The following is a 23,962-nucleotide window of genomic DNA, read 5'->3' as shown; positions in this document are numbered from 1 at the left end:
CGGTTGCGAGAGGTGGGAGTGGGAGGCACCGTCCTTCGGTGGTTCTCCTCCTACCTCTCGGACAGGTCGCAGTCGTGTTGGTCGGAGGGCAGAGATCGACCCCAAGTCCCCTCACTACGGGGTGCCGCAGGGTTCGGTCCTATCCCCCCTCCTATTTAACATCTACATGAAGCCGCTGGGTGAGATCATACGCCGCACGGGATTAAGTACCACCAATACGCAGACGATACGCAGTTGTATCTGTCTGCTCCGTGCCAACTCAGCAAAGCAGTAGAAGTGATGTGCCAGTGCCTGGAGGCTGTTAGGGTCTGGATGGGAGCAAACAAGTTGGCACTCAATCCAGACAAAACCGAGTGGCTTCTGATGTTCCCTCCCAAAGATTGGCCAATTATTCCATCTCTCAGGCTGGGGGGTGAAATTATATGCCCCTCAGAGAGGGTTCGCAATTTGGAGTCCTCCTGGATCCCCAGCTAACTTTAGAACACCATTTGTCGGCTGTGACCAGGGGACCTTTGCCCAGGTTCGCCTGGTGCACCAATGCGACCCTACCTGGATCGGGAGGCCCTTCAGACAGTCACTCACGCCCTTGTGACCTCAAGACTGGATTATTGTAACACGCTCTACATGGGCTGCCCTTGAAGAGTGTTCGAAGACTTCAGTTAGTCCAGAACGCAACCACGCGAGCGATTGTGGGTGCACCCAGGTACACCCACGTCACACCTATCCTCCGCGAGCTGCACTGGCTACCCATTAGTCTCCAGATCCACTTCAAGGTGCTGGTCGCTACCTATAAAGCCCTGCATGGCATCGGACCTGGGTACCTGAGAGACCGCCTCCTGCCGATTACCTCCCATAGACCGATTAGATCTCACAGGTTAGGTCTCCTCCGGATTCCATCCGCCAGCCAATGTTGTAATAATCAACAGGACACCAAATAAGAAATCAATTATTTATTTTATGTATAAACAATTTAAAGGAAAATTGCAGAAAACTCAAAATTAAGAGACAGATAACGTATGTATTGGCTCAAAATCGTTTTCTAAGAATTTTCTTCCTATCATTGATTCTTCTGAACATTAAGAAGGGCATCCAAAATACCCAATATGTCAGACACTGGCCAATGTCTGCACATACTCCTGGAATTCTTCATCCTGACATTCGTCTTCACTTGGCCATCTCTCTATCCAGGTGTTCTTTGTAATGAGATAGGAAATTCTGGAAAGGGAAACAGGATATCTTAAAATTTAGCCCTGCAAGGAAATTAGTTCAACTGTCCCCTGTTGGAGCAACGTGCTATGCTTGGACTGAATCCATTTACATTTTAATAATTTCATCCTTGCAGAAGATACTATGCAAGAAGCCAGAGAAAAAGCGCAGATGACTCTCAGATGAACCATCAAAATAGTTAGCAAAAAAAAGCAGCCAAAGCAGACAAATGGGAAGAAGCAAGAAGACTGAATGCAGCTTTCCAGAGGGCAGTAAGGAAGAATAATGACATTTATCGGGATAAGCGGTGTAAAAATCTTGAAGCAGACCACGAAGGGTCATACCAAGATTCTTTTAGGCAAGTCAAAAAGCTCAGAGGATCATTATTGCTTGAAAAGGCATCATTAAAAACAAGTAAGGGAGGAGAGGCAGGGTTGATGTCGCAACGGTAAAACGTGCAATCTTGGAGCTCCAAGATCACCATCGATATCTCTGCCCCTGGATGGTCCTTTTGGACCTAACCATCCTGTAGAGACGGTGATGGAGAAGGGCACATCCTGCTGATCCCAGGGACATCACAAAGTCCCTGGTAGATCCAGGAGAAGCCCTTTTTCTGGCCACAGAGAAGCAGCCATTGAAGCTGCTGAAAATTGGGACAGCTCCAAAAGAAGGAAAGCAGGAGAGAAAGTGTGTCAAATTGGTGAGATAAATTTATTATTAGAGAACACCCAAAAAGATTAAAAGTAAAGTTAAAATTGAAGACAGAAGAGGTTAAGCGGCGAGATTAAGCCTGAGTCAAACTTAGTGCGTTATTTTTCTTTAATCTTTTTATTGATGGAATTTTTACAAATGCTTCTTACTTTTTAAACTGGACCATTTTTTTCTTCCTCTATTTTTCTTTTTTTAATACTTATTGATTAAGACTCTCTTTCTTTTTCTTTTTTCAAAACTCTATTGCATTTTTTCCTAAGACTTCTCTTCTCCTTACGTTTGGAATATTAAGAGGGAATAAAAGTAGAGGAAAAGAAGTAACACTGCCACTTAGAGGCTTGGAGGCTTGGAAACATTGTTTTTCTTTTTTCTTTGAACATTTGATGTACATTTCAAGGTTTCTGAGTTTTTTATTGAAAATGATAGTAGGAAGAGCACGATTGTTTATACAGGTGCTCCTCTGGGGTACTATGAGTAGCTGGATTGGAATGAAAAGAAAGCCTTGACTTGAAAGAGAGAAGATTGCAGTGAATTTGTTTGGAATTTAATAAAAAAAACTTTGGATTCTATAGTGGCAGTGTTTACTAACTGGAGGAATGGCACAACATGAAAAGAAAAGGAAGTGACATTGCAAATGATTATGCAAGAAATTCAAAAAATACAAGTAAGAACAGAGAGCATTGTGGGGGAATTCACTAGAGAAAGTAATTATGTTTGCAGCAATTAGTGTTAAAAGGAAGCAAGGGCATCAAAGAACATGGTGGCTGAACACTACCACAGATGACACTAACCAGACCACACAAAATTCAAATAAATAGTGCAAGATCAGAAGATAGGGAGAGACCCAGTGGATGGGTTCCCGCCAGTACGGCCCAATATGGCTGTACCGGTAGTAGCTGGTGAGCAGCTGACAGCCTACTGGTATGGGGGCTCGTTGCCCACCTGTCCACCTTCTACACCTGTTTTTAAAGCAAGCAGCCAATTGCATATGCCCGCACACCCGAGTTCCGACAAGCAGCTGGGTGTCACAGGGGCGGTGGAGTGCACATGCATGTGCAGCACACAAACAGGGACACGTGGTCCCATGAGCAGCATACCGGTAGTGACGGAGAGAGGAACCCACAACTGGAGAGACCTGTAGTATAGCTAAATGTCTATGGCTTTTCAAAATGTTTTGAAGAACCAGTTGCCTTTTGAAAAAGCACCTTTGGGACCTGAACCATAAAATTGCCAAAAGCTGGACTCGACTGAACCAAAATCATCATCATCATCATCATCATCATCATCATCATCATCATCATCATCTATTCAGATTAGGGTTGTTTTCAAAAATGTAACACAACATTCCCTGGCACTATAAATATATTTTAGGTGTTCTGTGGATTGATTGCAGAAAAATAAAGCCTATAAAATTTTAGAAAATTTTAGAAAAAAAGTGAATCACATACTTATCTTTCATGTGCCACAGGTCACTGTTGAGACCCCAGATCAGGTAATCATTGGTCACCTCCAGATACAGAGCCTCCTGGCATTTCCTTTGACTTACATACTGGCGGCCTTCGCTTGTGGATTTCGGTCAGTGCCTGCAGAAATTAGATAGACTCTGAATAAATATTTCAATAGGGACATGGTCTTACATTGGCAGTTATGTTAAATAACCAGAGAAGAGGGAATAGCTGTATTTAGTTGGTGCATTGGCCCTTTCTTCAACTTCTATTAGCCCATATTTATCACCTTGGGGCAAACAAACCATCTTCTCAGCTCTACCTTTTTCCTCAGAGAGGCAACACAGATACGGCAACATCTGACCCTGAAAAACCAGTTCCCTATCTCAGTACTGGAGCCCTTTTCAGGCTAACCTCAGCTGTCTGCGGATCATACGGGAAGATTCCTATCAACAGAAGTGAAAGGAAGGCCACTTTTGCAGAGGGAAGGACGCCATTGGCAGCCCCCCCCCCAACAATAGATCCTTCTCACACTGGTTGGAGGATCTTCTGATTCACTGGAGCCTATTGATCAGGATACAGAAAACGGGTAGAATGCTAAAAATGGATCCTTCCTCTTTTTCTGATGTACTCATCCCTAGCTCCTCATCCTCACGGACAAAATCCTTATTGAAACAGAAACATTCTGTTTAGAAAAAACCCTAACGTGAGCTTGAATTACAGTGATGAGAGGAGGAGTAAGATGTCTCCTTCCTTTAAAACACAGAAAAAGAGTGGAGAGATCCATTTAAAGGCAGTCTCCTTACAAGCAAAGAGTTCACCAGCCTCCACCTCTTTCGGCATCCTTACTGTAACCAGAAGCATTAAAAGGGAGACTTTGTTGTAAGAAAGCAGACCGAAATCCCCTTATTCCTTTGATAATTCATGAATAAGGGAAGTTTGAAGGAATTACTGAAACGCATTTGTGAGGATGATGAATCCCAAAGTGTAGCAAAAAAATTTGGGAAATATTCAATCATGCACTTGAGAGACCTTCTATCGACTGTGCCAATGGGAAATACTTTACTGTTCATAGAAAATGTGAGCTTCTGGGCAATAAATATGTCCTATGTATTTTACAAATTTACAAATCAGGTTTTAAGGGCTGCCCTCTTCTACATTTGAGAGAGAATTCTTACCTCTTTTAATACTTCTAGAACTTCCATGAAATAGATAACATTATCCTCTTTTTCTTCTATTCGAAGCAGCTTGGGTTTGTAGACTTGTAAGGAGAAAGACAGAAACAATACTCATTAAGGCAGCTGATTATTGTTGACCACGAGTGGCACAATCAGTGAGACACAGGTGCTGCTAATTGTCTCTGGAGATTCCCATCCAGGTCATGGTTTGTCCCAAAGGTGCTTTCCAAAAGGCAACTGGATTTGCTATCTTACCAAGAAAGTCCGTTTGCCTTTGGAAAAGCACCTTGGGACTGCTAACCTTTCCACCTAGACTACAGGCACTTCCAGGCTGGATCTTCATGGCAGTCTAGAATCCTCCAGTGAGGCCGTTGAGTACTAGCTCCACTGTGGGGTTCATGGACGCAAATTGTGTATTTTCTCTTGAATGTTGCATTTCTGTGAGTGTGATGCTATTATCAGCCATGTGGGGTAGTCCAAACAGGACCTATGGCCAGATTGACTAAATTTACTTTATTTCTAAGGTTGCATAAACAGAATCTTGCAAGTCTGAAGTACAGTACATTCCTTTGCCTTTTACAGCCCAAGAAACTAGGGAGGGTTTGGGGGAAGACATTTGCCCCAATTGAATTCCTTTTGTGTAGGCTAAGCTGCCCCTTGTCTAGCCACCTCCCAAGGCCATTCCCAGATACCATTACAGGTTTCTTGGACTGACCTTGGGAGACAGGAGGAAGATCTGCAGCCTACCTAGGCAACAGTTTGATGAGAGGCAGTTCGGTCTTTGTGTGTTCAGAGGAGACCCTCCTAGTTTTCCAGAGAGTAGAAGGGGAGGATGGGAGAAATACTTTAGTCTTCACGAATCTGTTTAATGTAACTTCATGCTAAAGATCCTGCTGACGTGCCTGGCTGCTCTACCTGTCTGGACTATCTCGGAGGGCTAAGCTTCCAAGAAGTCCTTTCCCCCTTTTGTGAAAACGTTCACCTCCCTCCACTTCACAGCACTGTAGTGCTTAAACTCTGGGATTTGAAGTTGGGGCCATGCAGATTACTACACTTTGGCTTCATTCTGCTTTTGGAAGAATTGAGAGTGAAAACAATGAATGTGTAGAGCATGAAATGTCCTCGGTCTTTGGTTCTGCTTACTCATTGATGCAGGTCTATTTTTAGGAGCCAGGAATTGTTATGCTACACTGGAAGGTCACTAACACACCAACAAACTCTGAAGCTACCCTGAAAGGGGGGGGGGATTCAGTGTTGTCACAAGGGTGCCGAGGGATAGGGAGGGGGGGAATAGTGATAGCTGGGGTTTGTAGCCAAAACCAAATAGTTTCTCCTGAGAACCAAGACCATTCCCACAGGTGGCTGAAAAAGGAGTGTAGTTTCCAAGCAACCAGATAGCACCCTGATTGGACCATGTGACTTTTTTGTTTGGGAAAGGGGGAAAACTTTTACTTTTAATTAGGTGGGGGCCTTTAGAGTCAGTTTTCACCAGGTCTGTGCCAATATGATATATCCAATGAGTTTGTTCTTTGAGGAAATTGCCTCGGATTACTGTTTGCTGTAACCCGAAGCCTGGATTGGAATCCTGACATTAAACGGACTCTCCAACTAACTTCTCCACTCCAACCGGAGCTGCTATCTGGGGTCCTGAGCCCCAGCCATTTGCCCAGTCTACCCAGGCAGCAGAAAGACTCAGGGAAGATGGCAGAATGGAAAAGAAAGTTTAAGACATGTTGGGTGCTAGTGGCAGGGTCCTGGAGAGCCTGCATACCCCCTCGGAGACCCGCAGGTGTCAGGAGCAGTGGAGGAGATTGTGCACCAGGTGGGCACCTGGCCAAATGTCTGCGCCAAGTGGATGAGCAATTGCGGGTAAAAAAATTCCATCTTATGAATAAATTCAAAATGGCTTCTCCAAATCTTGTTAATTAGACATAGACCATTAACAAATAAAGACACCACTAATTATGAATAAGATTGTACAATATAAATACCATAATCCACACTTGGATCACAGGCTTTTTAATTCGTAATGCGAGATTAATCTTTTCCTGCTGGTTGGAGGAACAGGTTTCTTCAAGGGGAGAAATGAGAAGACAGAATGTTGGATTGACTGTTGAGGATACATCTTCTGATTTAAAAGACATTGCTAGGGCAAAAAGTAGCCAGCACAAAGCAGGTAACATCTCATAATCGGAAACAGTAACACTAATTTAAATGCAAGACCCTACTATCTAGAGCTAATTACATACTTAGTTCATAATGTGGCATTCCAAATGCTTGCAGTCTTATTTTTCCTGAAATCAGATAAGAGTTGTGCTCTATTTAAGGAGCAAAGAAAACACTGGATTTTTCAAAAGCAACTCTACACCTCCGACATAAGGTTTATTATGCTCTGAAATAATAATTTCAGAATAATAGAGTTTGGGAGGGAACTTGGAGGTCTTCTAGTCCAACCCTCTGTTCAGGCAGGAACATTTCAGACCATTTAGGACCATTCAGACTTTTACCATTCCAGACAAACAATTGCCCAATCTCTTCTTAAACACCTGCAATGTTGGAGCAACCATTTTCTGGAGTCATTCCACTGATTAATAGTTCTAATTGTTAGGAAATTTCACCTTAATTCCAGGTTGCTTCTCTCCTTGATTAGTTCCAACCATTGCTCCTTGTCTTGCCTTCAAGGCAGCCCCTTAGATATTGGAAACATTGCTATCATGTCACCCCAGTCCTTCTTTCCACTAGGTAGACATACTCATACCCTGCAACCATTCTTCATGTTTTAGCCTCCAATCACCTTGGTTCATCTTCTCTGCAGTCTGCACTCTTTCCAGAGGTTCAACATCTTTTTGTACTGTGGTGACCAAAATTGGATGCAGTGTTCTAAGTGTGGCATTATAAAGTGGTACTAACACTTCATATGATCTTGATTCTATCTGTTTATGGAGCCTAGGATGGTGTTGGCTTTTTTGGTAGCTGCAGTACACTGTTGGCTCATATTTAAGTGATTGTCCACTAGGACACCAAGAATATTGTCACAATTATTACTATTGAACCAGGTACCACCTATACCAGGGTTGGCGAACATTTTCAGCACCAAGTGCTGAAATGGGAGTGCATGTGTCAGAAACTGGAAGAGCATGCGTATGCTGGGAAGATGTTCTTCCGGTTTCCAGCTGGTTTTTGCACAGGCATGCATGCCAAAATCCGGAAGACCAGACTGGCATGGACATGTGCACAGGGCGGCTGCTCTTCTGGTTTTTGGCACTCTCACGTGCATGAAGACCAGCTGGCTTGTGCGCCAGACTCCAGAAGAGCAACGGGTGACAGCTCGCATGCCTGGAGAAATGGCTCTGTGTGCCACTTCCGGCATGCGTGCTATCACAGACTTATACTATACCTGTGCACTTGTTTTTTCTTGCCTAAATATAAAACCTTAACTTTTCTCTACATTGAATTTCATTTTGTTAGATAAGACACAGTGTTCAAGTCTATTGAGATCTGTTGTGGCCCAGCAGGAGCCGTTGGAGCTGCCACCAGACTCCGACAGCAAGGGGCCCTAAGAGTCGGCTCTGGAGGATGTGAAGGACCCTGGACAGGGTTCCGACTCCGAGCAGGGCGCAGAGAGGCTGGTTGGCCACCAGGAGGCACCTGAGCCTTGGACCAGTGTGGAGGAGACAAGGGAGAGTGAGCCGGAAGCCAGTAGTGAGTTGTTCCTGGATGCACACCATCAAAAAGCTACTAGGCGTCAGGAACAATTATGCAATTACAGGAGGTAATTGCGCTCAGCTGGTGGTCATTAGGCTCCTCTCCAGACTATAAAAAGCTACTTGTTCACACGCCCCTCTTTGCAGAAGTCAACACAGAATCGAATGTCGGAGAACTTGTATGAGCTTGGCAGGCTGGATTGCTGCCAAGCCTTATCTGTGTTTATTGCTGCCCAAGCTTGTCTGTGCCGGGTTGATGCCAAGGACCTGTTTGTCTGTTAATTAAATGCCGTAATTTATCTCTGGCTCAGAGTGTGTTTTGGTGTGGAACGAGGGGGATCAGAAGAGAGATCCATCTGGATTTTGAGCCTATCTTCCAGGGTGTTGGCCAGCTTGGAATGTCCCAACTTACCTTCCGCACATCGGCAAATGTTACCATCACATATCCTATTGAGAAGGCCTGTTCCTTATCTGGATGGTAGAACTTGGTACATGTTTCATCTAAAAGAATTAAAATTATGTCCATACATCACATCAAGAAATCGACGATGATTATAGATATAATTATTTAGAAGAACAAAGAGTAACCCATTTTCTCAAGGATATTTCCAATTTGGGGCATTCTGACCTGACAATTCAATGGAAACTTATCAAGAATGTTGATTAGCTGAACTTATGACCTTACATCCCGTTGGGCGTTAAGCAAAGGGATGCAGTCACAGAATGAAAAATAACATGATTGTGACTTACAATTTTACTTCCACCTTTTAAACTGTGCCATATTAACTCTGCTAGTTCCGAGCAAACATGTGTGCTAATTGCAAATAATGTGAATAACAATCACATGACTGAGGGATGCTGCAATAATTATAAACTGAAGGATTAGACACAAGGTTATTTTTTTAGCACCATTGTACCATAGCGGTCAGTAAGCAAAGATGCCTTATAACTGAAACTGTAGGCCGATACATGTAGTCCTTGACTTACAACCGCAATTGGCCCATAAAATTCCATTACTGAGTGGAAAATTTGTTAAGTGAGTTTTGCCCCAATTTACAATCTTTCTTGCTATAGTTGTTAAGTGAAGCATTGTAATGTTAAGTTAGTGGCATAGTTGTTAAATTAATCTAGTTTCTCCATTGATTTTGCTTGTCAGAAGATAGCAAAATGTGATCACGTGATCCCGGGATACTACAACAGTCATAAATATGAGTCAGTTGTCAAGCATCTGAATTTTGATCATATGACTAATGTGGGGAAAAATGGTCATAAGTCACATTTTTCAGTGTTATAACTTTGAACAGCCACTAAACGAATTGCTTTAAAATCGAGGACTACCTGCAGTCTCATATTTTCACTTAAATTAATGCCACGATAGTTGTAAATTGAATGAATAAAATACTTTTTAGCACAAGTGTAATTTTGAACGGTTGCAGCGTCCCTTGTCTGTTGCTAAGCGAAGACTACAAGGGTCTTATAAGTGATTCCACAGGCCAATAATCTCACATTTTCACTGCAATTAGCAAGGCCTAGTGAGAGTGAGATCAAAAGGGGGACAAATTGACCTTCCAGGCAAGTTAGGTAGCCTGCCCGAGCCCTTTGACACAACAAACAATTTTAGGGTTGCGTCAGTGGTGGGATTCAGCCAGTTTGCACCACTTCGGGAGAACCGGTTGGTAACTTTCTAAAGAGTTTGGTGAACTGGTTGTTGGAAGAAATCATTAGGGCCGAGAACCGGTTGTTAAATTATTTGAATCCCACCACTGGGTTGTGTCTATACACAAAATCAGTGCAAATGCTTTGTACAGCAGAATGTCTCGGATGGGCACATCCTTTCCTGAAATTAAAGCACGATTCATTGATCTGTGCTGCCAACAAAAGCGAATTAGAACTGGGCATGTGTGTCTGTCAGTTCTGGTTTCTCATCATTTTCATCTTTGCAAATATGTCAGGTCTGATTAGTTGGATTAGAGATTTTTTATATAGTTTCTTTTGTATTCTTTTAACATTTCAGAAATGTGTATGCATTTAAGGGTATTTTTCCCAAACAAAGGCTTTTTTGCAATTTTGCCTACTATATACAGGTTTTACAGGTAATTTTATCTGAAGTATTTTCATGATTTTGCACGTTTCATAGTTAAGGAGCTGCACTGAAAATGCCATTCAGAAATAAAAATGATAATGAACTTTGAAAATGATAATTATATTGACAAAACTCTTCCTCAGCCATGATAAGCTCAGTACCACTCCCCCCCCCCAAAGATGAGCATCACGTTGCCCACCAGAGCAGAGAAAAACAGGGTCTTGGTGTCATTGGCTCTGTTCTCTGCCCCTCAGGAGGCAAGCAAAGGAAACTCAGACCAGATGGCTGCCGAAGCATTGGACAGAGCCAGAGGTGGGTTCCTATTGATTCTGACTGGTTCAGCCGAACCGATAGTAACTTGACGGCCTGGGTTGCTGGAACTGGGCGACCCAGACCGGCCACATCCCCAAACTGGTTCTCTTGGCGGCGCCACAGGCGCCACCAGCTTGCTTTTGCCTTGGTTTTACAATTTTTGTTGCACTGCGCACGCGCACGAAACGTGTGCACAGCTTGCCCCAGATCAAACCAGCAGTAGCAGCCACTGGAACCCACCCCTGGATAGAGCTACCTTTAATATACCTTCAATATTCCCAAAGGATTCATCCACTTCAGCTTTTATAAGATTGTTATAAAGAGATTTTTAGAAAATAAAGAATGTTTATAAACTATCAATTGTTGTTTGGCTTTCTGCCTAGTTTTTACAAGCTCCAGTATCTTTGAGTTCCTTGGAAAGAGCCACACTGGCCTAATGGTAAATGTACCGGGCTAGAGGGGGAGGCCAAGAGTAAAGTCCCACCTTAGCTATGAAAGTCAAGTCATTCTTTCACAATAGGACTCACTTCACAAAGTGGTTGTTGTGAGGAAATTAGGAGGAGGGAGATGTATTCAATACATCTGCCATTACCTAGATTGTAGTAGGTGTACACCTTGACTGATCCTGGCTGAATAAATCCAACTTCAAAATGCTTGAGAATCTTAAATTGCAGGCATCATTCTCAGAGTGGGAGACCTGGGATGGAGAGAGAAGAGAATTTGTGGGTGCCAGTTTATCCATGGAGATAATTTCCCCCTCCCCTGAAACTCCATCTGAATAACCTCAAGGAAACTGCTTATTCTGAGTTCCTCAGGTTTGACCCAATGATTGAAGGATTAAATTCTGCAAATCTGTCCAGGTTTCCCAGAATAAAGGGTAAGCAATGGAAAAGGTGAGAAGAAATGGTGTCTCAGAAAATAGTGGTCGAATTAGCACACTATTCCTGGGGTTTCAAACTCAAGGCCTGGGGGCCAGATCCAATCCACAGGGTGCTTAGATCTGGCCCATGTGGACACCAGGGGTGGGTTCCTGCCAGTTCTAACCTCTAGAAGAGGTTCCACAAATCTACAGTGCCATTTAGAATCGGTTCCAGCTCCCACCCCGCCCGTCCGCACATCATCAAGATTAAGAGCGAGAGGAGGAATTCTGGGAGTTGAAGTCCACAAGTCTTAAAGCTGTCAGGTTTGAACACCCTTGGGGTTTTTTTTCTAAAGGGTTAGGGGTGCAAGGGTCTTGTAAATTGACAGCTTTAAGACTTGCGTGCTTCAAATGCCAGAGTTACTGAGCCAACATTTTGGTTGCTAAGCAAGAGCGTTGTTAAGTGAGTTTCACCACATTTTACAAGTTGGCCACGCATCCCCAGTCACATGGCTAGCAAGCCACTCCCACTCAGTCACATGGCTGGCAAGCCACTCCCACAAAGCAGGACACACCTACAGAAGAAGTTCTGGTGGACACCCTGGCAACAGCAAAGGACCGGCACACAGTGCCTCTGCCAGTGAAAACAGAGCTCAAGCCATGGCCCTCTCCAGCTCCATTTTCACTGGCAGAGGGCTGCAGGAGATATATACACATATATATCTGTGAGCCACATGGAGGAACAATTTAGAGGTATCTCAGAAAATAAGTGCTAACCAAGGTGTACTGAAGTTAATGCAAATGGAGAAAATCAAGATGTTTTTATCGGGATGACTGCTAGAATTACATAGAGATCACAATAATAATACCACAACTCTCACAATTAGTTCTAGCATGCTAGTTCTCCTTGGCTATTTCCCAGAGGTGTGTTCCTACCAGTTCGCACCTATTCGGTAGAACCGGTTCATCAAATCTACCGAACCGCTTAGAAGAGGTTCCACCAGTGGATCTGGAAAGCCGGCCACACCTACAGAAGAGGTTCCAAACTTTTTTGAAACCCACCACTGGTCCTTGGATATGATTATTCTACACTATCAGGCTCATATTTATAAAACTCAGTGCCTCTGTGAAAGGTAAGGATGACTACTGCGTTTGTGGTGCAATCAGAACATTGCATGTGTTGAAGTTGTTTTAACGCGAACCAAAGATGCCTTTTAAAAAACAAGTTTACATCATATTCTTATGCATGCCAGTGCTGTGTGTGGGGTAATTTAAGGTGGTTCTGACAAGTGTCGTCGGCATCTTCATATCCGGTCACATGGGCGGCAAGCCACTCCCATCCGGTCACATGGCCAGCAAGCCATTCCCACAAAGGAGGCCACACCCACAGGGTAGGTTCGAACAATTTTTGAAACCCACCACTGCTGTTCCCTGCTTACTTCAGGTGCTTCAGGCCTCAAGGACAGAACTCGAAGCTTTGAATATTTGCTTGGATACCATCATTATTTGGGCACCATCATCATATTGCAGCATTAGTCAGGGATACAGCTCTCTTTTTATCAATTACAACTTCCTATTTCAACCTGCATTCCCCTTCATATCTTTAACTTGTCAGCCAGGCTATTCATTAACCATATCTCTCTCTTTTGGGAAGGTGTTAGAACTGTGTTCACAATAGTTGAACCAACATACATCAGGACGGGCTTGAGATTTCAAAATAGATGGGGTGTACTTGCTTACCCCATGCTTCCCTCTGATACCTGTCTGCCTTTTATAAGTCAGGCCACCTGACAGATGGCAAGATATGCTGTTCTAAGCATTTGTTTAAGCCTGCCCCACCCTTCCCCATGTTAGGCAGAGTGATGGATGATGCTTAGTGGAAGGGAAGGAATCTACACAATCTACACAACGCCATTCACCATCCTCATTATTGTGGCAGAATATGGACTGGTAATATAATTTAGGCCAGTATATGTTTACTGGCTCAAGGGCTGGTGGCTTGTACTTTATTGTAATCGTGGAAAACAGACAAGAGGCAGTACTATATTTATCCAATTATGGATCAATATAGCAGACATGCAGTCTTTGAACATAAGTATCGCATGATGCAAGAGATGATTATATCTCTTTCTTACTAGATACTGTATATGATCTGTTGCAGTTAATTATGGATTGTGTAGGTTTATTTTGCTGATTATACATCCTATCTTTTTCAGTCTAACACACTTATTTACCTAGCAAACCAAATAACCTATCATGCAACTACTCAAAGAAATTGATTCCATAAGTATTTACCTTGTCTAAGTAAATGATAACAGCTCCTTTCTGAGCCATATTATTGTCAATTTCAAACTTGGAGATGTATCTGTCGACTCCTTTAGAAAGCTAAACAATGAAAGGAAAGAAAGGATGATGTTTACTTCAGGAGTTGCAGATGATTCAATTCAAGGAATTGCAGATGATTGAAGCTATTTGTACTGGGACTGTGTTATAGTAAAATCGGAAAGTATTTTCAAGTTCCCTGAGAGACTTTGAGACAACCAAAAAGAGTTTTAATATAATTAATTTGTTAAAGAAATTCCACATATCCTTCTTCTAGTGAAACTTCCCACAAATTCTAGGTCAGTATGGAAATCATTGCTTATAGTCAACATCTGAGTAATTTCTTTTTTCTTTTTTTTAATTATTTTATAATATATAATACAAACATACAAAAGAAACTAGTAGGAAAATAGGGGGTGAAAAAGAAAAGAGAAAAGTGTGTTTGTTTATTGGATTTATATGCCGCCCTTCTCCCAAAGAACTCAGGGCGGTGTACAACATTAAAAAACACATATTACAAAAGTTAAAAAGAGTATTAGATAACAACAACCCTATTAATTGGTAAAACCCAAAATAATAGTTTCCTTTTTTTCCACCACCAGCACAAAATCCAGAAGTGGTTTCCAAGTAGAAGCAAAAGTAATTATATCTTTTTTCTTTAATCAAAACAGTCAATTTGGCCATTTCTGCCAACTCCATCAGCTTTTGCCTCATTCATCCATTGTAGGAATCAAAGTGTCCTTCCATTTTTGTATGTAAAGTAATCTTGCAGCTGTCAACATATATGACAAAATCAAAGTTTTTTTTTTAAAAGTTCCAAGTCTTTTTCCATTAGACCCAGAAGAAAAACTTCTGTCTTTATCTTTATATTCACTTTAAGAATTTTCAGTATTAAAATATGAATCCTACTCCAATATTTCTTTGCTTTATCACATGTCCACTGTAAGTGATAAAAGGTCCCTTCTTTACATTTAAATTTCGAACATTCACTTGAAATATATGTATTCATTCTGGACAACTTATCTGGTGTTATACACCAATGATATATCATCTTATAAAATTTTTCTTTTAGATTATAATTTAGTGTACCTTTTACACTTTTTGTCCACATATTCTCCCATTGTTCCAGCATTAAATTATATCCCAAGTTTCTTGCCCACTGAATCCTACAACATCTGAGTAATTTTCAAGAAAATTAAAATAACTGACTAGATTCACAATGTTTTGCAGAATCACGTCTTCATTAAAAGAGATGTACTTTTCTGATTTTATTAAAAGATGCCCTTTATGTGTCATTGAAATAAGATTCAGTATCTTATTGACCCATTTATTGGTAATGAACATTCATTTATTCTCTCTGCAGTTTTAACCATATAGGCAAATGATTAACTATAACAGATTCTCTAATTCAACCTCTTCAGTGAACTACAGAAACAGCCATTTCAAGCCCCATGCAAAGCTTGCCTACCCTTGTAAGGTCTTCAGCGTCAGCGAGAAAACCAGTCAGCATAGAAACATCAATTATTGTCATTGTAGAGTCAACTTCTCCCAGATATCTAAAATCAAGAATGGAGAAAAAATGACCAAAGATGGATTTCCTAGTTCACAAACAATTTCCTCTTCATTGCTAGAGTCCCCTGGAGGTTTCCCATTCATGTACTGGCCATTCTGCTTTAGCATATTTCAATTTGTACATCCCTAAATCAATCTGAAGGACCTGCGGTGACTTAAATCCTGCTCTTTGTTTCATCCACCAACAACAAAATGTTACAAATTAGGATGGTGCACAGAAAACAGATCAATATGCAAGCAGAGATAGAGTGTAAAGCTGGGGAAAGTATAACTATTTTCTTGAAAAGTAACACAAGTGCTTCTCCAAGTTATTACTCCAAATATCCTGTTAACAATCCAAAGTTTTCTTTAACTTTCAGCATTCTTACCTAGTGCAGATTTTGAGCCTGAGGGCTCCCTTGGCTCCCTTTGCCTGCTTTAAGTCTAAAAATTGCAAAAGAAAAGGGAGAAATCAGACTCTAAAAATTCTTAGCAGTTTTTTAAAGGTGAAAGGTTTGATTAACCAACTGGCCATAACATCTCTTTGGAAAACCAATAAATAAGCTATTCACTTTTACCCTCTATATCTATAGTTGATTGGCTTTTGAAAGAATTCTTGAAAGAAATAATATGAATAGGTGATGTTTAATCAAAGAATAATAAATTAAATCCAGACCCAATTTCAGTCACTGAAGAACTGGTTGCGTAGATTCTAAAGCACGCGTGTCAAATTCGCTGCATCATGTAGCTGTCACGTGATGTTTCATGACATTTTTCCCATTTGAGGAGCTGGGGTGGGCGTGGCCTGCGATTGAGATTCTAAGATTTTAATCCCCTACCAAAAAAACTTCATTACAATCTACTATTTCTGGGAAGTCAAACTTACTCAATGGGACATTTTCAACAGAAACTTCAAGATGGAATTTGTTGCAAACATTTTCCTCTTGCCGCAATTGTGCGTTATAGACTGTCAAAATTGTCATTGTTGCTTTTCCATCACCTGATGCTGACACAGTGAAGTCTTCGTTGAGTTTGGTCTGAAAAGCAACGAGGGTTAGCATGACCATCAACTGCAGTTCCTTGGCTATTTTGATTCTACTTAATTGTATTTGTTGTAACCTGATATGAGCTAGAGGTGGAACAGATTTCAAAATATAAAAAAGACCAAATCAAATATTTGGATGAAGAAACAACATTATATTACGAAGGTATCAACAAAATCAAATCATAAAGAAAACTCCTTTCCTTCCACTTTCTGAAGTGGAAGTTTCATTCCACTTTACAATGAATTTAAAATTAACCAAATTATTGTGCACCAATCTTTGCAATTTTTATGTATGTGTACCTTCATAGTAATATAATAGAATAGAATAAATGTATTTAATTTTCTGCAGTAGGAAGGTATAAATATAAATTATATATAAATTATGAATGATGCCATTTGACAATTACGTAGTATTTGTATGGTAAACTTTCAAGCACCTGACACTTTTTACAATGGTTGTTAAGTAAATCACTGCAGTCGTTAAGCGAATCTGGTTTCCTCAACTGACTTTGCTTGTCAGGTGCCTGCTGGGTTGAAAAACACCAATCCAGAGAGAGAGAAGGCTCCCTGATGAGTGACAGCCACGTTCACAGGAAGTCCCCTTTTTTCAACTAACTAACAGAAGGAACCACCATTTCTTTAGTTTACATGACTCTCCTGGATCAGGGAGAGTCCTAGAATCACCCCGCAAGATACAGCAGCAGCCTGCAAATAGTTTCAGGAGCTGTGCTTCGAAGCATCTGGTGAGCCTGGGGCGGGGGAGATGGGACGGACCTGCAATCACTTGTGTGTTAACAAAGCAGCTGTTTTGGAATTTATTTTTCAAATGGACAATAAGTCATTTCATTTCTTAACTAATTTAAGGGATTTTTATCTGTATTAGCTAAAAGAGGCTCTCTTCAGTCACTTCCGCCTGTTACCCCTTTTTGAAGCACTTCTGCCATTTTTGAAACTATTCATTGTTAAACCAAGAAAAAAAGACGGTTGTTGGCGAAGCGTCCATGCAGCAAACGGGCAGTAACACCTACAACAACCCACTCCTGATACAAATATATTTGAACTCTACTAGTATCATACATCTACATTGGCTCTAAATTGCTTCTGCAATATCAGAAATAGCAAATAGCAATAGTGAAGGTGTTGCAAAGTGTTCCAAAAGTCCCTCATTAAGACCCCTTTCCTAGGAATAGTTCTTGGACACAATTCTTGGACACAGAGACAATTTTGCAATATTGTCTTAAATACAGCCTTTTGCAGCTTTGGGTGAGGAAAGGAAAGCCATTTAAAACTACATTGTATGTTGACAAAGAAGCTGATAGTCCAGGGGTGGGTTCCAGCAGTCACTCCTGCCGGTTCACTCATGGGAGTATCATGCTTTCTTGATGCGTGCTGCGCAGGCATGCACAGATCAATAAAAAATGTTCTGCACATGCGCAGAAGCAAAAAACCAAGGTGGCGGTGCCTATGGCAGAACAAGTTTGGGGGAGTGCAGTGGTGGGTTGCAGATTGTATGCCCTGGTACACGCGTACTGGATCCAGCCCGGAGCACCGGATACCGTTCCGGTATGGTACTCTGGAGGGCCTGCCCGCTTGAGCTCCTTACCGGAGTTTAAAGGCTTTTGCTCTTCTGCACAGGTGCATGGCGCATACAGCACCTGCGCGACGCTCTATGGAGCAGCTGGAGTGTTGTGGAGCATTGGGGAGGGTGCGGAGGCGCTTGAACGCAGGAACATTCTGCGTCCATGAGGATGCTGCCAGCCCCGTTCCATCTGTACCGGTTGGAACGGGATTTGCAACCCACCACTGGGGGAGTGGCAGGCCTGAGTCGCTGCTGGTTCCAGTGACCCAGGCTGCCAAGCTACTACCGGTTTGGTTGAACCGGTCCAGTTCGAACCGGTAGGAACCCACCACTGTAGTAGTCTTAAGCCAGTCTCCTCTGATCTGATGCTTGAACATGGGCTAATTTCCAATACCACAATTCCAAAAGACAGAACTGATTTAGGTCTTCTTTCTTGTTTCACTAAATTCTGTATAGTTTTTCTGAGTTCTTGAAAAAAGATGCATTTGAACATAAAACACCAAAGTAATTATTTCCAATGAAAGGAGTAATATATAGACTTGCTGAAATACTGTACCTCTGTCGTCTGGGCTCGAAGAACATTGGTAGCATCAATTCTGTAGTTTATAGGTATTTCTCGTTTTGGCAGCCTAATAACAATATCTAAATTCAAGTTCTCATTAGGCTTCAGAATCTCATATTCAGCAAGAGCTTGAAACGCCATAACTGTTGCCTGGAATGGGAGAAAGAAAAAAATAAGATTGTTTGTCTTGGAGTGTCTCACAAAGGAACTGAAAATCCAGTGATGTATTTTACCAGAGAAACAAATGTTTGACACATAGGGAAGAACATGTTGATGGGGCTTGCTGCAATCAATACCCAAACTATCTTTCTAATTTTTACAATTGTCTGTTAGACCATTTGATCATAAATGAGAAGTTGGACTACAAACTGAACGAGTAAACAAACAGAGGAGAGTTGACTTATATACACATACATTCATCTTTAAAGAGCCTTTTATCTGTAGAACTAAATGATCTAGGGTAGGAGTGTCAAATTCATATCGTCACAATGGTGTCATGTGACATGTCAGGATTTCCCTCCCTTCACTAAACCATGTGTGGGCATGGCCAGCACATGATGCATCCGGCCCACAGGCCAGGAATTTGACAGCCCTGTTCTAGGACAATAGGAAGTCTATAGATGAGTTTTCCCTTGATTCCCTTAATTTCAGCATGGATGAAGAACATAAACCCTAGATAATCCTCAGGTAAAAACTCCTTTCAAAAGCTACTCTTTGTCCTACAACCTCATGGATTCCCGAGAAACAACTGACCCACAGAGGAAGAAAAGAAGGTGCTGGGCAGCAGAATACCTTGCGCCAAGACTGGCATCCACTCCCCTGCCCCTGAGCCAGCCCAAAAAGATGTGTTGGGACAGCAGGTTGTAGAGTTCTCCCCTCAATCTCCAACCCCTGTCAAAAAGGATCCTGTCTTCTATGAGATCAACAGCAAAGGGGAAAACAACCTGATGGTTATTGCACCATTGCTCCATGGCAGCTAGGGTAGAGGTCCTGGTGCCCTGATGTTATTGGACCTGCAGGGAGTGCTGGCCATGTTAATCAATGATGGTCTGCATGAGCACCTGTAGAAAGGAGTTGGTGTACCTGGATGATACATGACCTTACACCAAGACCCCAGAGGAGCACATGAAGCTGGTCAGGGCTGTACTCAGAAAATTACAAAAGGCCTTCCTGGGAGAGGCTTACTGATGGAAGCAGCTTAACATAGCTGCTCCCGAATTCCTGGTCGCGTTATCTGTTAGACGATCATCTATCAGATGTCTGACAGGTGGTTTACCTTACTCTTTGGGCAAAAAAAGGGAAGGAGAGGAGTTCTGTTGAGCAAGTGCCTTCTGATCTTTGCAGCTTCTGTGTCTGCGAGGAGAGGGGGGACAGCTAAGGGCAGAACTTTATCCGTGCTGGGGATCTCCAGCTGCTTTTGCAGCACGAAGTAAGCTCTCTCTTACTCAGAACAAGGCTTGATTTATTTGATTTTAACACGAGCAGGACTCGTATGTAAGAACTTTAATTGCTTATTCAAATCTTAGCTTCATTCTTACAAGATCTTCTTCTGTTAATCTAGCTACTTAAAGAGGCACTTAAAATGGCGACGAGCTTGCTGAATTGCTTCGTAACAATGTTAACTTTCTGAATCTCCTCGTAAAGCTCTACGGAGTTTCAAAACTTCAAAGGAAAGGAGTGATTTATTACTTTGCTTCACAGCCAGCCAGCAGAGTTTTACTAATTAGCTTCATTTTTACAAGACTTTCTTCTGATAACCTAGCTAATAAAGAGACACTTAAAATGGTGACGAGCACACTGAACTGTCTCGTTACAATGTTTATCTTTTGAAACCTTTTGCAAAGCCCTATGGAGCCTTAAAAATTTCAAAATAAAGGGGTGATTTATTACCTCTTTCCACAGCTGTATAGCTGGCCAGTAGAGTTTTACTAATTGCTTGAAGATAAAACTCGGAATGGCCTCAAAACCAAATCTTAATTTGAAGATGCCCCCCTCAGCCCCCAGAAGCGCTAGCAGATCACCAATATCTTGCACAAAGCTGCAGCTTCCGCTCTCTACGCCCCCTACTGGCGATCTACTAACAAAAAAATTTTTCCTGAAGGAATTGAATGAGGCTTTTAACACTCAGACAATTAAGGTGGAAGACAAACTTAAAGATTTTAAAGAGGAGATAAAAGAGGAGATAAAAGAACTTAAAGAGGAGTTGTATGATAAAATTGATACTAGGGTTGCTAAAATCAGAGATGATATGCTGGGGCTTGTAAATGTACTGACAGAACATGTTTCCAGAATTGAAGATGTTGATGTTGATGTTTATTGGTCTTGTATGCTGCCCACTCCCAGAGGACTCCGGGCGGCTTAAAATAAACAAGGGAATGGGATAAATAGACAAAACAACACTTTAAAATACACAACATTCACAGTTACCGTGGGGCTGGGTATTTCAAAAGCCCCCCGGCCTGCTGGAGCAGCCAGGACTTAGTGGCTTTGCGGAAGGCAGGGAGGGTAGTAAGGGTCCGGATCTCCATGGGGAGGTCGTTCCAAAGGGCTGGAGCTGCAACAGAGAAGGCTCTCCCCTGGGGAGTCGCCAGCCGACATTGGCTGGCAGATGGAATCTGGAGAAGACCTAGCCTGTGAGATCTGATCAGTCTATGGGAGGTAATCGGCAGGAGGCGGTCTCTCAGGTATCCAGGTCCAATGCCATGTAGGGCTTTATAGGTAACGACCAGCATCTTGAAGCGGGTCCGGAGACTAATGGGTAGCCAGTGCAGCTCGCGGAGGATAGGTGTAACATGGGTGTACCTGGGTGCACCCACAATTGCTCGCGCGGCTGTGTTCTGGACTAGCGGAAGTCTTCGAACACTCTTCAAGGGCAGACCCATAGTCTAGAGGATCTTAATGAAGTTAATATTAATTTGACATCGAAAACAGAGGTGGTGCAACAAAAAGTTGAAAATGCTGAAAAAGAAATTATTATGATACAGTACAGACAAATGGAGCTAGCATTAAGAGTAAGGGGGTTGCATGAAGATAAGCAGGAAAACCTGAAACAGATTTTTTCAGAAGCCTTTGATAGTCTGTTGGGAAGACTGGGGGCTAAGTTTGACTGGTAAATTGATAAAGCTTATCGTGTTAATTCTTGGGTGGCAAAGCAGAAGCAGCTCCATTGAGACATTGTTATATATTTTACCACAAGAGAGCTCAGAAACACGATATTACAAGAGTCTTATAAAACTAAGCTCCAAATTAGGGGTCAAGACCTGACTGTTTTGAAAGAGATACCACCTCAAATGTTAAGAGCCAGGAAAGATTATGCTTTCTTAGTTAAAGAGCTTAGAAATCGTCAGATACAGTACAGATGGGACGCACCATTCGGCATTATACTCACATTTGATAGGCAAAGATACCGTCTCAACTCAGTATGGAAAGTTCGAGATTTTTACTACAATATTTTGAAGGCTGGACATCCTGCACCATCTGGACCCAGAGAAAGATCACAAGAAGGACAAGATAGACAGCAAATCACACAACTACCAGATAAGATGGATCATCTCTCTCTCCTAGAAGCGCAAGGTGTTATGGAACAAAGACAAAGCCGTATGATTACCAGACAAATGGAGCAACAAGCCAAAATGCAACAACTCCAACAATTACCTGCTATCGGTCAAGAAGCTACAGCAACCAGTCCAGAAGCAGTGGGAGGAGCCAGGCCAAATATTAAACAGGCTATGCAGGAGGCTCTAAAAAAGCTTCAGGAAACCAAAGATGACAATTAAGATTCTAACATGGAATGTCAATGGATTGAACTCTCCACAGAAGAGAAAGAAAATATTTCACTATCTTAAACAGTTCAAGAATGATATAATTTGTTTGCAAGAAACTCATATTAAATCAACCGATCAAAAATATTTGATTAACCCAAGACTTGGTCAACATTTTGTAGCTTCTGCTATGGAAAAGAAAAATGGTATAGTTATATACTTAAGAAAAGATATGAAAGCTGAATTAATTGAAGCAGATCCCTATGGAAGATACATCCCGTTAGATTTGATCCTAGAAGGGAAAAAGACATTGATTTTGGGAATTTATGCTCCTAATCAACAACAAGATGGATTCTATAGAAATCTTCATGCTAAATTAGTACAGTGGGATTATAGGTCTTGCATACTATTGGGTGACTGGAATGGTGTTATAGATACTAAGATACTAATAGATACTAATTTACTCCTCAGTTATTTTTGTTAGGTATAATTACTGATTGTACAGTGGTAGAGGTTAATCTGACTTTGCATTTAATAACGGCAGCAAGACTGTTGGTGGCGCAATACTGGAAGAAGGAAGATTTGCCTACAATCCAAGAATGGACACTGAAAGCCACAAATTTAGCCGAGATGGCAAAAATATCTGCATATCTTAAAGATCATTCAAATGAGAGATACAAACGAGACTGGAAAAAATGGATCGATTATATACAAAATAAATATGGAACTAAGAAATTCCAGATAGCCTATGCTTAAGATTAGGAATGATTTGAATTGTTTAAAGTTAATTTAGCAAGGAGGAGCTAAATTCAATGTAAAGAGGTTATTTATTTCTTACCTTTATTTTTTATCAATATATTTTAGACTGTAGTTGTTAAATATCCATACCATGTACGGGTTCTGGGAAGTCGGGGGGGGGTGGTTTTGGGGGTTCGGGGGGGAGGGTGGAGGAGGGAATTATTCCAGGCTTGATTTTAAAGTAGTATGAGTATATTGTCTTCTTTTATAACATGATATTGTCAATGTAATGATACACATGTGATTATATGTCATGGAAATGAAAATAAAATATTCTAACCCCGAAAAGAAAATTACAAAAGGCCCAGCTCTACGCAAAGCGATCCAAATGCAACTTTCATAAAACCAGCTTAGGGGTATTGAATTTCAAAGGAGGGAGCAGAGAGGGACCCTGGCAAGATGAAGGCAATACTGGAATGGGAGGTCCCTCGAACCAGGAGGCAGCTGCAGAGCTTTCTCGGTTTTGCAAATTTCTGTCGCCAATTCATCCCCATGTTTACCCTCGTAGCCTTGCCAATCACTAACTTGCTTAGGACAGGGAAAGGCCTGAGACCCAAGACTGGGAAGCGTCTCCATTGATTGCTCGAAGGCCAAGCCACATTCAAGAAGTTAAAGTGCCTCTTTGTTGCAGAGCCGGTTCTGAAACACTCTGACCCAGATGAACCATTTGTGATACAGGTAGGTGCCAGTGATTTTCTGGTCCTACTCCAGAAAAATGCCAAGGGAGAGTTGCAACCCTGCACCTACACATCTTATAAACTTTCTGAGACCAAGAGGCGCTGGGCCATCTGGGAGAAGGAAGCCTACATGGTCCAGTGGGCTCTCCTAATCTGGAGGCAGGTCTTG

At 41.8% G+C, this 23,962-nt stretch overlaps 1 protein-coding gene across 1 annotated transcript in view; it reads right to left on the bottom strand.

Moving 5' to 3' along the window:
* Positions 1-1,149: 1,149 nt before the first annotated feature.
* Positions 1,150-23,962, bottom strand: part of LOC116503632 (A.superbus venom factor 1-like) — a 75,188-nt gene continuing 52,375 nt past the window's right edge. The window contains 14 exon segments of the mRNA XM_032210181.1: positions 1,150-1,215; positions 3,366-3,500; positions 4,541-4,623; positions 6,532-6,561; positions 6,564-6,611; positions 8,657-8,713; positions 8,716-8,745; positions 11,232-11,318; positions 11,321-11,336; positions 13,794-13,883; positions 15,289-15,376; positions 15,761-15,815; positions 16,258-16,408; positions 18,552-18,707. Of these exon segments, the coding sequence (XP_032066072.1) occupies positions 3,414-3,500; positions 4,541-4,623; positions 6,532-6,561; positions 6,564-6,611; positions 8,657-8,713; positions 8,716-8,745; positions 11,232-11,318; positions 11,321-11,336; positions 13,794-13,883; positions 15,289-15,376; positions 15,761-15,815; positions 16,258-16,408; positions 18,552-18,707 (978 nt within the window). The 3' untranslated portion in view covers positions 1,150-1,215; positions 3,366-3,413.

This window comes from Thamnophis elegans, chromosome 2, assembly GCF_009769535.1.
Source record: "Thamnophis elegans isolate rThaEle1 chromosome 2, rThaEle1.pri, whole genome shotgun sequence".
NCBI lineage: Eukaryota > Metazoa > Chordata > Lepidosauria > Squamata > Colubridae > Thamnophis > Thamnophis elegans.
The sequence above is the reverse complement of the archived record's forward strand: the minus strand, read 5'-3'. Positions and strand labels throughout refer to the sequence as shown.